This window comes from Sus scrofa, chromosome 9 (genome assembly GCF_054392235.1).
Source record: "Sus scrofa isolate SSC_HxYL_T2T_F1_AM1 chromosome 9, Sscrofa_HxYL_maternal_Yorkshire_Landrace_v2.0, whole genome shotgun sequence".
NCBI lineage: Eukaryota > Metazoa > Chordata > Mammalia > Artiodactyla > Suidae > Sus > Sus scrofa.
Genome location: NC_139391.1, coordinates 55273093 through 55288287, shown reverse-complemented (window position 1 = coordinate 55288287; position 15195 = coordinate 55273093). Strand labels below are relative to the sequence as shown.

The 15195-nt window shown below is 41.6% G+C and overlaps 1 protein-coding gene across 6 annotated transcripts in view; it reads left to right on the top strand.

Annotated features, from left to right (window-relative positions):
* LOC110255457 (uncharacterized) overlaps positions 1-9322 on the top strand; it is a 73136-nt gene extending 63814 nt beyond the window's left edge. For 2 of the 6 annotated variants that reach the window (XR_014816739.1, XR_014816740.1), the window contains 4 exons: positions 1475-1665; positions 3295-3432; positions 5954-6002; positions 7911-9322. Coding sequence is in view for 2 of the 6 variants with exons in the window: in XM_084978377.1 (XP_084834503.1) it covers positions 1475-1665; positions 3295-3413 (310 nt within the window). In the remaining 4 variants the exon portion in view is untranslated. Of the gene's footprint in view, positions 1-1474; positions 2373-3294; positions 3433-5953; positions 6003-7910 lie in introns of those variants that run through there. The other 4 variants (XR_014816743.1, XM_084978377.1, XR_002335730.2 and 1 more) reach the window with 4 other exon arrangements.
* The last annotated feature ends 5873 nt before the right edge of the window (positions 9323-15195 follow it).

Sequence of the window (15195 nt, the reverse complement as noted above, 5' to 3'; positions counted from 1 at the left end):
GGTAATACAGTCTAGAAGAGGAGCTTCTACCAACATCTACGCAAAATCCAACGTAAGTTTGATGAAGCAAGAGCTGTACCCTGGTGCCGAAAGAGTGCACAGATTTTTCTGACAAGGATATAGATGCTCTGTGGTGGGCACCGCAGGAGGGGCAAGAGTGGGGCACTCTGAACAGAAGAGGGTTACTGAGGCAGAAGAGGAAGAATCTCACTAATACCAGGTGGCCATGGCAACGCAAGAGACAGTTTATGAGCACAGGAGACAATCCTTCAAGTTGCTCTCAGAAACAACTGGATTAGATTTTGAAGGCTTTCGGAGATTTCGTGGGAGATGGCATTTATGAAGTTATGACTGATGCTGTACTGATTATAATCATAGTTGGAAAAACCTGTAGAAATATACCTTAGTGTACTTGATGGAGAGACATTTAGATTATTACCTATTGGTAGACACTTGAGTGATAGATTAGCTTTCTCCCACAACTGATTTTTTTTTTACTCATATGTTTTTTTCTTCCCAAATGTCTTAAAATTGGTATTTGGAAATATTTATCCATGTATTCAGTAAATATCTTTTCAGAGTCTATGAGATATAATGAATGCTTTTTTGGATTCCAGATCAGGCAAATATGGGCTTGAACTCTGTCCTTGCTACTTAACCAGTTGGATGACCATAGTCAAATTTCTTAAACTCTCTGTGCCTCAGTTTCCTCCTGAGTAAGATGGAAATAACACACACACATGCAGACACCTACACACTGCTACTTTATTGAGTTGTTGCAAAAATATACATATCATACTTACTCTAACTTCCGATATACGGTAAACGTCTATCATTGTCAGCTTTAATAACCAGCTTTGTCATCTCTTATGTGCATGACATCGTGTTATGCCCTCTGAGGAAAACAGAGGAAAAAATACTCCCTAGTCATTGTCAAGGAACTCTAGTCCTTTTTCCACCGAGTTAAGTCTTTTTTTTTCCGGAAGTGTCATGTTGTCATTGAAAGATGGACTTTCTATGATTCTTGCCTTCATATCAGACCCCCTCCTTGGCTTTTGTGAATTAAGAACAGCGTCCTCCTTACTAGTCTCTTTTGTTGCGAGAAGTAGGGAATATATAACACTGGATTTTTGGTTTTATTTCCTTGCATTAGTGTTTTTTGATTCCTCTGGGGAACGTACTGGTAGAGATGGAGAGAAGAAAAGCCAAGAAAGAGGGACTGGCTTGTGCTTTATTAGCAGCTCTCCATGGTAGTGGATGTTTTCCCCTCTTATGTTCTCCATTCCCACCTGGGGCATATTCAGGAAATTGTTTGTTTTAGGGAAAAGATACACAAGAATTAATTTTTAATTATGCTTATGAAGTTGGCCAAATAACCACAATGGAAGAGTAAAGAAATAGAGGGCTATACTTCCAGTAGGATCTCCAGCTTCCGGAATTTGCTAATGCATCTTCCTGGCTTCCTTGCTGCAAGAGACGAGGCAAAAGGTGGAGAACGATTTAACCTGGGCCACCTGGTGAAGCCCTTGCAAAGTCTACAGCAGAGGTCAGACCTTCTGAGCAGCAAGGAGCAGCGAGTCCTGGGCCCCGTCACTTGGACCATCACTGACAGCAGCTCTGGTCCAGAGCATTCAGGAGGGGGCCGAATGATGCAGGAGAAACAGGGTAACATGCTGTATGATGACTCACCGTGGCAGACTTATAATCACTTTTTAACGAGGTGAATATGTTCTTCTCCACTCAGCACAGGAAGTAAAGGAATCAAATGAGAAAGCCGGGAGCTCTATGAAGAGAAATGAGAAAGGTGGAGATGTGGAGGGAGTGACCACTGGCTTTGCATTCTTTTCATATTTACCCCTTGAAATGCTTGCTAGTTCAAAACCAGATCTAGGCACCTTCATGAATATTAGCTTGCCCTATGCTCACAAAATCCATGAGCTGCATCTTATATTGATTTTATAGTTGTGGAAACTCAAAATAAGAGGGGAAATGATTTCCTAGGATCGCACATAGGAAGTTGATCAAGCCACCGGAACTGAATCCACATCTTCTGATTCACCTTTTCTTTTTTTCTGTAACCATTGTTTCTAATAATTTCATGAAATACCACAAAATGTCTTGTGATTTTCTCAAAATATTTTAAACAGTTCATGAGTTTCTGTACTCCAGCTTTCAGTAGTTACTTCCTTTCCTGAATTCTTAAGCTCTCATTATTTAAATAGCTTGATTTTTCTATTATACTTTGTCTGAGAATGAGAATATAAGTACCCAGGACAGGAGCTGTCTTCATTTTGTCCTTCTGTCTTTCAAAATATCATGGGTGCCTATTGATTCATACTGGTTGTTCAATAAACATTTGTTGAACCAAGGAATTCTTTCTGACTCTTCTCTATTTTGTTTGTTTGTTTCTTTTTTTTTCTTTGTCTTTTTAGGGCCGTACCTGCAGCGTAGGGAGGTTCCCAGGCTAGAGATCAAATCAGAGCTGTAGGCACTGGCCTACACCACAGCCAAGCAATGCCAGATCTGAGCCACATCTGTGGCCTACACCACAGCTCGAGGCAATGCCGGATCCTTAACCCACTGATGGAGGCCAGGGATTGAGCCTGCGTCCTCATGGGTACTAGTCAGATTTGTTTCCCCTAAGCCACGACAGGAACTCCCTCTATTTTGTTTCTTATTGTCCTTATGCTTTTCATTTTGAGCGATTTTTAGTTTTCCGCTGTCAAACACTGTGCTTAGCACAAGCCATCCATTTTCTCATGTAGATAGAATTATTATCTTCCTTTTGTGGTTAAGGAAATTGGGGACATGGGGTTCATTTCCATAACATCCCAAAGTTTGAGCCTTCATCAGCCCGATCCCAGAGGCCAGCCTCTTAATCACAATCATGACGGTATTTTGCCTCAAGACCACCCATCAGTGTAGTAATGGGACCTAAATCCGAGAGTACTGTAGTTGTCATAGTCATCATTAGACCCTTCGCCAGGGGAAATTAACTCGTCAAAAAGCTGTTCATTTCCTCCGGCGAGCTCCCTCCACCTGGACTAACATGGCACTTCCCCAGGGTCACCCTGTACCCTGGCACACACTGCAAGTAAAAGCCTGGGAACATCAACCTCCTGCACCAGCACCATAAATACTCCATTCTAATCACCCTCCTAAATCATCAGCCGGAGTCCTCAGGATGCTAACTCTTTCTCTTCGTGCCTCTCCGCCTCTCCCGAGGCTTTCATCTGAGCCTTTCCCTCCCGACTAAAACCAGATATGTAAGGATGGCATTATATTTCTTCACAGCTAATAGCCAGACTATGAAATCATTCAGCAAGCAACTCCCTAGCCACGGGAATCCGTCGGAACACATTTCCTTCATTTTTATAACCCTGAAGATGGAAGAGGGGCCGGGAGCTGGATGAAGCAGAGGGATATTGCCAGGTATTGTTAACGGTGTCCCTGGGTAGTTGATGCGAGAGCAGCCCAGGTCAGATGAGAAGCAAGATCTCCTTGGAAAGGCTGGGGCGTACCCGGGGGTGGGTCGACCCATATTGGATTGATTAGGAAGCAGGAAGTGAAATCTGACATGGCTGACACTTAACACCCTCACCGCATCCTGTCTCCTAGACGATGAGAATGAAGATATTGTACGTTCAGGGGCACAGACGTTTTTATACCTCCTCACGAAACGGGAAACAATCTTCAGGGGCAGGGTGAAAGGATAAGGAAGCAGAGAACGCCTTCACGACTTTTGGGAAGATGGGGGATGTGAGCAGGAAGTTGTACCCGGAAGGAAACATCAAATCCTCTATTTGGGGTGAACAGAGTAAATGAGTGTTCCTCAGCCTGGGCAAGGAAGGATGGTCTGGAAGAGAGAGGGGGAGATGAGAGAGCAATTCAAAACTGAGAAATCCAACATTCATGTCTCTATTACCTGAACCAGTTGAAACTTTTTCCATCGTTTTTATTCCCGGTGGATTCAACAGTTTCCGGAATTGAAAATGGTTTCAAACTCACATTAATTGCGTAAGGCTACTCGAGGACATGTGGAACTGATGCACGACTGTGAGTGTCTAGATAAGCACAGGCGACTTGATAAACAGATGACAACTCATAATAACACAGTCTGGAGATTTGAATGGAACCTGGGAATCGTCCTTTTCGAAAACCTCTGTCCCACTTCTACCAGTTATAAGAAAAAGAATGTGTGTGTGTGTGTGTGTGTGTGTGTGTGTGTGTGTGTGTACAAGACTGGGTCACTTTGCTGTACAGCAGACACTGACAGAATATGGTAAATCAACTCATACAAAAATGGAAAAAAAAGAGAAAAGAATTTCCTTCTGAATCTCTGAAGGCAGAGAGAGAACTATTTCTTTTTTTTCTTTCTTTCTTCTTTCTTTTTTTTTTTTTTTTTTTTTTTTTTTTTTTTGTCTTTTTGCCTTTTCTAGGGCCTCTCCTGTGGCATATGGAGTTTCCCAGGCTAGGGGTCTAATCAGAGCTGTAGCTGCCGGCCACAGCCACAGCCACAGCAATGCAGGATCCCAGCCGCATCAGTGACCTCCACCGCAGCTCACGGCAACGCTGGATCCTCAACCCACTGAGTGAGGCCAGGATTGAACCCACAACCTCATGGCTCCTAGTTGGACTCATTTCCGCTGTGCCATGACAGGAACTCCAAGAACTATTTCTGACCCTCTCTAGGAAAGAGGTAGTTCTATTTCCCTCAGTAACCCATTTCCATGCATAAACAGCAGGAAATCATTCTTTTTTTACATTCCAAACTTAAATCTCTTACTGTAATTGATGACCATTTCATCATAGTGCACTTGGGAAAGAGCCAGCCCTTGACTACTTCTTCTATGGTGAGAGGTGTGGTTGCATCAGCAGATGATGTCCATTCTTCTGTCTGCAGAGGGGTGGATGGGCAGGACTTTCTCTACAAATAGGGGCCACAGCTCCCAAATACAGCTGGAGCTGAGGACCTCACTGGGGTGGCCGTCCAGGGGTGGCACCACCAGAAAAATCACCAATGATGATGATGACAACAGTGATAACAGCTGCAATGACAGCTAACACCAAAACAGCATTTCATAATTTTTAGAATATTTTCACATAAGTCATCTCATTTGACAGCCACTTTTTTTTTTTACTTTAAAATACTTTTAATTTATGGACAGCTCTTACTTCACCCTCACAAATAGCCAATTAAAATTTCCAAAGAGATTTTGAAATCTGCGAGTTTGTTTCTGTTTTATAAATAGGGGAAATTGTCAGGGGGAGAGATAAATTAGGAGGATGGGAATTACCTACACACTACTGTATACAAAATAGACAGCTAACAAGGGCCTACTATAGAGCACAGGGAAATCTACTCAATAAGTTTTAATAATCTATATGGAAAAAATAATATTTTTCCCACATAGATTCACTTTGCTGTACACTTGAAACTTTTTTAAAAATTTCCAAAGAGAAAATATAAATTTGAGACTCTCTGATGTCTTTTTTTTGGGGGGGGGGCTATGCCACAACATGTAGAAGTTCCTGGGCCAGAGATTGAACCCGTGCCTCACAGCAGTGACAATGCTGGGTCCTTAACCTGCTGAACCACCAGGGAACTCCATTTGCTATGTTTTTAAATGGATGTCATTCTTCTCTTCTCCAAAGTACATTGTCCTCATTTCAGTTCTTTGCTACATTGATATGATTCCCACAAAGGAGATTCTGTTTTTTTCTCCTTCCCACTTTTATTTTATAAGATTGCATAATTCTCTTTGTAACTGCTATTTTCCTTCTTTACATCCCTAGCTGCCATTAAGCCTTCACAGCTCCCTCACACACACACACACACACACACACACACACACACACACACACACACACACACGGAAAAAACTCTCAACAGCAAAAGGAAGAACAATCTCTTGGTTACCTGAATCAAAAATTTCTTATTTTTTACCCACAGGGTCCATGTGATTTGGCTTCTTCTCCTCACTTATTATTATTCTTGAAAGGTACTCTTTTTTTTTTTTTCTTTTTCTGCTGTAGTTATTCCTCCCACTCATGCATGCCTACCCACACATGTGTATGCATGAATGTGTGGGAACGCCCTTCTAAGCTCATCTTACTGTGAGACACAGGCACAGGCTGGGTCCCCACTTGCTGGAAAATATTTGAATGTATTACTTAAGAAGAGGGAATTTGAACAGTTTTAGCTTGCTTTCTGGTTGAGTCAATAACAACATTGTAGAAAGGTCATAGGACTTGGCGTCAAAAAGACTTAAGGGAGTTCCCGTCGTGGCGCAGTGGTTAAGGAATCCGACTAGGAACCATGAGGGTGTGGGTTCGATCCCTGCCCTTGCTCAGTGGGTTAACGATCCGGCATTGCTGTGGGCTGTGGTGTAGGTCGCAGACGCGGCTCGGATCCTGCGTTGCTATGGCTCTGGGCCGGTGGCTATAGCTCTGATTAGACCGCTAGCCTGGGAACCTCCATATGCCACAGGAGCAGCCCAAGAAATGGCAAAAAGACCAAAAAAAAAAAAAAAGATTTAAGTTAAAAAGACTTACCCCAAGGATCTGATGTTGCTGTGAGCCGTGGTGTAGGTCATAGATGTGGCTCGGATCTGGCGTTGCTGTGGCGCAGGCCAGCAGCTGCAGCTCCGATTTGACCCCTAGCCTGGGAAACTCCGTATGCCACGGGTGCTGCCCTAAAAAGACAAAAAAAAAAGACTTACCCCAGCTTTGGGACCTTGGGTAAGACACCTCGCTTTCACTGAGCATCTATTGCTTCTGAATCTGACATGAACATTCTCATTGGAAGCTTTGGCAACAACTTAAAAATGGCTTGCTGTGCAATTTTTCTCATTAATGGCCCATTTGATATTTTTTTTTTACTTAACCTTTGCACATGGAATTCCAGTCATTTTATAGCACCTTCATGAAACACTATTTTTGCATTGTCTTAGAGGGAAAGTAATTCTTTAATGAATCAGATCTTTAAAAATAAATAAACTTGATTTCTTGCTTTGGGGATATTTTATGTTACCGCTGAAACTCAGAAAGAAAACATTGTCTTATCTGCCCTGTGCACCCTAGCTGGACTGTCTGTCACTCCTATTGTTCTGGCCGGGTCTCATGGTATGTTTCCCAGCCCAGTTTTCTAACTGGAACTTACAAAGCTCATTGCCCTTCACTTTATGGCATCATCTTGCTTTTCTGAAAAAATTTTATTAATAACTCCTTTCCTCCTTTATACTAATTGCATCTTTCTGCCACTCGTTATTAGCTGCCCAAGGCAAACACTGTCTCTTTTCTTTAGTGAATAAATGAATTGGTTTATTCAAATCAATATCTCTCCAAAATAAGCATAAAGGACAGCTTCAAATTTTCCATATGTAAAGAGCTTTAAGCAGTCTAATAGGAAGTGAGTTTTCTTTTTTTCTATGTGATATTTTAAAAACGATAGTCGATTTACAATATTGTGCCAATTTCTACTGTACAGCAAAGTGATCCGGTTACATATCTATCTCATATTATCTGCCATCACGTTTTATCCCAAGAGAGTGGATATAGTTCCCTGTGTATACGGTAGGACCTCATTGCTCATCCATTCTAAATGTAATAGTTTGCATCTACCCTTCTAACAGAGCATCCTCTGCAGGGAGGCTGGCCCACCCTCTGCAGCTCTTCTCCAGGAAGTACCCCACGGCTTACTTTTTAAGCTGCTGTGGCTGTGGCTCCATTATTTTACTCTTCCTTCTTTGATTAATAACCACATTCCAAATCCTGTGAAATCAGATTGTTATGATCATTATACAAAAAAAAAGACAAAAATAAAATGTCTTTGGATTCTATTAAAAAAAAAAAAAACCCACGCTCCATTCAGTCATTGCTTACCTTGATTTTTTTTTCTTCTCTTAAAGGGGTTCTACGCAAAGGTGCACATCATCTCTCCTTCAGGCGTCTTGTCCTGGCGGTCCTGTCTCTGAAGACTGGGCCACCACCCCACTCTCCCTCATTCCTAAAGGGCAGGAGTTGGAGCTTTGAATCTTCCCTAAGCTCTTCATCCTTCTTTGCTTTGATCCTGTCTTTATGAATCTCTTCCTTTTGATTTTTGATTTTTTGCTATCTCTGCTCAAACTTCGTTCCCCTTTTTCCTCTCTAGTCAATAATTCTATTAAATGATGCCACAGCTGGAAATATCTGTATACTTCTTTAAAGTTTGTGGACTTGTATTTTTCTTTCATGCAAAGTCTTCCCTCCCTCCCTCCCTCCTTCCTTTCCTTCCTTCCTTCCTCTCTGAATGTTAATTATTTTCTGAAAATTTTTTGAATTAGTACAGGGCAATTTTTCATTCTCTTACAGTTTCAATTTGTTCTAGTTTTAACAAGACCTTTTTCACCTCCCAGGTACTAGTGTCAATTTGTTCGAATCTGGGAAATTTAATTTAGCCTTTACAAAAGCACGAATGACTAAAACAGGTACTATTATTCACTTAACACTCCTCAAACTCCACCACTGTGGCCATAAATCCAATCTAGTCTATTTCTCCACTTTTCTTGGTCAGCATATGTCCCTGTGAGGTCATTGGCACAAGCAGCTCATTCTCACCAGGTGCATTAGAAAACCACTGTCAATACCATTCTTCCTGCTGTGTGTGATTTATTACAAACATAGCAATGACGATTATCAATATTGTTTTTCAGATGAAAGTAATATTAAATGATTATTTATTGTGTTAGGCATTATACCAGATATTTTCTCACATTAACCCTTTTATGGCTGTAAATTTTTTTTTTTTTTGCTTTTTTAGGGTCACACCCATGGCATATGGAGGTTCCCAGGCTGGGGTCAAATTGGAGCTGCAGCTGCCGGCCTACACTGCATCCACAGCAATGCAGGGTCTGAGCTGAGTCTGCAACCTACACCACAGCTCACGGCAATGCCGGATCCTTAACCCACTGAGAGAGGCCAGGGATCGCACCCGCAACCCCAGGGTTCCTAGTCGGATTTGTTTCCCCTGAGTCACGATGGGAACTCCATCTAATTTTTTTTTCTTATAAAATATTTTTTTGAGGCAGGTAAAAAAGTAACCAATTTTATAGTTTATTTACAGATACATATTATTATAGATAGAATCTTGGGATTGACAAGAGTAATTACCTCTTGAGCCGCAGGATCAGAATCCAAATGTGTGTCTCCGAATTTATACTGTCACACAAGTCAATTTTTACCTTAACTTTTTTTGCCATGAAAACAGTCATGAAATCATGAACACACTGAGACATGGGGATAATAATCAGTGTAATTGATTAAAGGTTAACATTCTACCATATTTGTCTCAGAATTATCATTAGTAGTAGCCGTACTGGTATTTGTAGGAGACACCATAGCAGTGATATTTTACATAAAGGAAGTATTGAAGTTGCAGTTGGCTAATTCTATGTGCTCCAGGGCGGAATTATCCTTCTCAGTCAACATAGCCAAGATATAGTGTTATGTTGGAGGAGTGTTGAGTGTTTATTGAATGATTTTGTTTGTGGTTTTGTCTTGTTTTGTGTTATAAGGATCGTGTTTCTTTAATTGGTGTCTAATTTAATTTCTCTCTGCTGCATCAATAGATGGCTGAGGTGGGGGGGGGGAGACCATGCAGGGCAGTAAAGCGTCTCTACTCGTTGCAGGAGTAGAGACAGAGGTCCTCCAGCTAGAGAGTAGATTGCATGTCACGGTGCTGCTCCGGTCCCTCCTCATTCAACGTTAGTGATTTTCTCATTATTGAAGGGTGGGAAACACCAGGCGGCTTTTTGGGTTCAGTGTGGGGAGCCCTTGCTTATTTATGGAACCCACTTTCAATGAACCAAATGTAGCTGTACATGTGGCTTTCAGAGTTCCCGTCGTGGCTCAGCAATTAACGAACCCGACTAGGATCCATGATAACGTGAGTTCGATCCCTGGCCTCACTCAGTGACTTAAGGATCTGGCAATGCCATGAGCTCTGGTGTAGGTCGTAGGTGTGGCTTGGATCCAGCATTGCTGTAGCTGTGGTGTAGGCTGGCAGCTGTAGCTCCGATTCGACCCCTAGCCTGGGAACTTCCCCATGCCATGAGTGTGTCCCTAAAAAGCAAAAAAAAAAAAAAAAGAAGAAGAAAAGAAAAGAAAAGACAAAAAGGCGCTTTTGTCTTTGGGACTTATACGTCAAGTGCGAAGTAGAATGAAATGGAGATGTTGGTACCCTATTCCCAACTTTGGAATTGGGTTTTGAGAGAAATAGAATATGTGTTGTGTATGTTTAGAATGTCTACAGATGGGGTTAAGCAGGGCCACCCCCTATGCTTCTAAAAGGCATGGACCTGAGTTCTTGTATTTAAGAAGACTGTGAGAGAACTTACCCAGTTAGGGTGTCCATAATTTATGAAGGATATTGGGAATTTCAATAAAAGGAAAACATTTTCAGAAAATGAATCAACGAATAGTTTCTTTGATATGTTAAAGCTAATTATATGCCTGCTTGGATCAGACACAGTGGAAACAACTTTGAATATATTTCCTCATATAACCCTCAGAATTGCCCTAGTGAGTATTCATAGTCTATTCAATAAATAAGGCAACTGAGGCTTAGAGAATTTGAGCAACTTATATAAATGATCCAGTTATTATGCGAATAGAAAAAATTCTGTCTAAATCTGGTGATGTGGTCTTACCCAACAGGCTGGAGGTTGACCTTTCTTCCCTGCAGGGCCTATGAAATCCTAGTATTTAACATATTAAAATTATCAAGCCAAGTAGGAAAAATAAATAAATGAAAGCATGAAAGGTGTGTCTGTTCTTTTATGTGTTCCCACAGCAAACACTGCCTATTAGCCATCCTGTCCAATTTATATTGAATTTTCAGTCATTTGACCTTTTATTTGTTTCATTAGCACATTACATCATTTTAATCTCATATAGCACTAGGTACTAATACAGAGAAGTTCAGAAAAAAAAACATTTTTTTCCTCTAGCTTAGCAGTTCTCAAGCTTCATGAGACTATAATAGCATATTTTTATTTTCACACAATACACTTCTTCCCAAAGGAGTTACACGAATTTTTGTTTCTGTTTTCCAAATAAAAGAAAATAGTGATTACAAAATTAATACTGTTTCAAGACTGTCATTATGCTCTTGGGATACTGAAGACAAGAAATGGAGTTAGTCTCTATGTACAACGCCTGGTACGTAGTAAGTCATTGTTCAATGCTATTTAATATCATTACTATCGTTAATAAAAAAAAACACGACTGAGTTCCCATTGTGGCTTGGTGGGTTAAGGACATGACACAGTGTCTGTGAGGATGCAGATTCCATCTCTGACCTCGATCAGGGGGTTGAGGATCTGGCATTGCCGGGAGCTGTGGCACAGGTCACAGATACTGTTCAGATTCAGCGTTGCTGTGGCTGTGGCATGGGCAGGCAGCTGCAGCTCTGAATTGGATTCCCAGACCGGAAATTTCCATATGCTGCAGGTGTGGCCATCAAAAGAAAAAAAAAAAAATCATGACAAACATAGAGCTGCAGCAATGCAAGAGTCAGGTATATGGAGCCCCAAACCCCGAACAACTAACTTCAAGAGAACTCTGATCATGGCACAATAAAAACCTGCACAAAAAAACTTGTTGTGAATATATGGCAACTTTTTTTTCTTAGTCAAAAAGACTTGTGTAACGTTGGCAGCATGGATTTTCTAGTAGAAATGACATTAACCAGCGTCTTCTTTATTTCTGTTCTAAAAGATAACCAGGAGTGAAGGGAAGAGCCTCTCCTTTCATATAAACTTACATGAAAGTACTGCCTCCGGCTCAGTTCCTGCTAATAGTAATTTTCATAGTACTTATGTAGAATTTTCACACAAATTATTTTAGCCTTTAAAATGCTCTAATAGGGTAGCTGCAGCGATTTATAGAGAGGGAAACAGAACAGAGGTTAAGTGAGTTACTCAAGGACGTGGAACAAACAGCCCACATTTTCCATCTCCGAATCAGGGTGTTTTGAAAATTCAGCCTCACATCTGTGGGTGTGGAGCATATTACCAGCACGAATTACCATAATAAACTGCGGGAAATCCACTTCAGAACAATGAATGATGATGCTTGGAGAGCAACAAACAATTAATCATTACCAAATTAATAAATGTGTAATGTTTGTGTTTTCATTGTTAGACTAGCGCTGCGCTTGTGTGCTTGGCCAAAGCTCAGTGAAGTTCAAATCCCCTGCTGTGAGGGGCAGAACTGACTAACCACTGTATCTGCTGGCCTTCTGGACCTCCCACTGTGGTCTCTTGGCTCTTGGGGAGCTATTTTTTTAATATTCCAAATATAATTATAATTTAAGAGTTACAACGTACATATTATCACTGTAACACATGCTATTTTTTTTTTCCAGAAATGGATCTACCATAACAGTTTCGGTGTTTGAGTGTGTAGGATGTGCCTAGCATGACACGTTGCATTTTACTGCACATTTCCACTAAGACCGTAGCTGAAACTTGTGTTCATCCATCACAAAATTAAACCCCACAAATGGAGTTTTAGTCAAAGTACCCTCTCTCTCATCTAAATTAAAATCCTATGAGGGTAAATATACCCAAGACGTCAATTTAGGCTGAAAAGAATTTTATCATGCCCCATCTTACAGAGCGGGAAAAGGAAAACAGAGGGAGTTTGAATAACTTGGCAAATATCACGTGGCCAAGTTGGTGGAGTGTAAGAAGGTATTTGAATCTAGGTGGTTCCGCTCTTAACCATTCAAAACTATTACCTCCCAAAGTCTTGCCAGTTAGGTAAGCAACAAGACTCTAAGGAATAAAATTTGGGCATTAGAAGACAAGAAGCCTTTAGTTTCAACTTCTGACAGAAAAGCTTTTCAGCATGAAATTCTTTACCCAGACAAATGATCAGATGCGTTGATAAATGTTTCAGATATGTTGGGATTGAAAAATTATCTTATCATCATCTTTTCTGAGGATGATATTAAAACAAATGATTTTCAACAAAACGTAAAGTATGAAGAGGAGTTCCTGCCGTGGTGCAGTAGGTTAAGAATCCAACTGCGGAGTTTCCATCAGGGCTCAGGGGTTAACGAATCTGACCAGGAGCCATGAGGTTGCAGGTTCAGTCCCTGGCTTTGCTCAGTGGGTTAAGGATCCGACGTTGCCGTGAGCTGTGGCACAGGTCACTGATGCGGCTCGGATCTGGCGTTGCTGTGGCTCTGGCGTGGGCTGGTGAGGAACATGGTGTCTCCACAAGGATGGATGGAGCTCTAGTCTTATGCAATTGAATCATCTCTTTAATTCAGAAGATGAGATACTGGCACAGGTTTTTTTTTTTTAATAAGTATGCAGTAAATTACTGTGAAATAAATATTATATGGATTTATGGAAGAGTTGGATGGAATTATGCAATTTCCCTAATTAAAAGAAAACCAACTTTTATGCCATAAACATCAGTTTTCTCAGTATTTTCCTCATGAAAAACTAGGAATCTCAAACTTACCTCTCAATCACCTAAAATGTTAAGTTTCAGAAAAAGATCCAACTCAAGGCAACGCTCCCGAGAAAGAGGCGGCTTGGAGGTTGGCTTGCCAGGGGAACGTGTCTAACCAGCATCTCTGATGTTTTTTGCAATTATCTAAGCTGAGTGATTTTTCTCTTGGAAGCTCCTATTACTTATTCAACTTCATTTTTTTAAGCCTGAACGTCATACAGCAAGGAAGTCATTCAAATGTGTTGAAATATTAGTCTCCCAGTGAAGACTCTTAAAACAACATATTATTTCAACACTCCCTGCTTCAAGGCCCAGTTGTTTCCACATTCCCTGAGTCTCAACCCGTATCACAGCCAAACCTTTCTTCTCCATGTGTCTGAAGATTTACATTTCCAACCACTTGGAGGGAAAGGCTCTGATTTCATTCCAGCCATGATGGAGGCAAGGTCCATGGTGGCATCCGAGTGTCAGTTCTCTCCTTGGATGAAAGGCCTTTGGTCTTGCTCCTCGTGGTTTCATTACTTTTGCTACATGCTTTGTTTTGTTTTTTTCCTCCTACTGTTATTATTTTAGAAAAGGGGTTTAACACTTATTAAAATGAAAACCCACATGGACCTTTGGGTGATACAGATGCCCATAAAAATCTCAACTGTCCTCCAAAGCATGTTTCTCAAAACACACAAATGGTCCTCACTTCTTTCCCTCAGGTCATAAGAAGGTGACACTTGGGTCATAAATAACACCTGATTCAGAATATAGCACACTTGGGAGTTCCCACTGTGGCTCAGCAGAAATGAATCTGACTAGTATCCATGAGAATGCAGGTTCGATCCCTGGCCTTGCTCGGTGGGTTAAGGCTCCGGCGTTGCTGTGAGCTGTGGTGAGGATCCTGAGTTGCTGTGGCTCTGGTGTAGGCTGGCAGCTACAGCTCCAATTTGACCCCTAGCCTAGAAACTTCCATATGCTGCGAGTGCGGCCCTAAAAACCACAACAACCAAGAGTCTAGAACACCTTCAAGAGTCAGAATACTGTCTTTCAACTTGTGAACTTCACTCTTTCAATTTGTTGACTCCGCACAGTAGGTGTCACCAGTGGATTTGGCTTTACCTTTATAAACTTAGGTCAACGCAGCAAATATTATTCAGCAAAGAAAACACAACCATTGCTCGCACTGACACCATGGAAGACATGCAGCTCGGTAAATAACCAAGCTTACTCTGCTAGGTTGAATTACTAATACAGGACCCATGGTCATAAATACCGCACAAACTCGTGAATAAAGTGCTTGGGGTATATTGAGAGAGAAGGGATGGATTCAGCAAGTTCTAACATACCCGGGAAAGAGATACATCGATACAGCGCTGCAGAAAAACCACCCTCGTCAAATCCTCTCCCACATTTCCCCCACTTGTTCTTACACTAACAAACTATGTTTGGCTCACGTGATGCCCTTCTGCCCCCTCTGTCACAACCCACACTCTGCTCTCCACAAAGTATGGTCTGCACTGCGAAATTGGTTTCATATGCCTTCTCTCCCCGGCTGCCCCCTCGCCCCCTCAACGGCCTCCTCACCACACTGTCACGAGGGGCGTTGCCCGTCTGCTTAGCAGAGGGCAGGTCGGGCCAGGAAGCCTGGTGTGAAAGAGGAGTTGCTAGTGGTTTGGCTGGGAGAGCAGAAGTCTTGCCAAA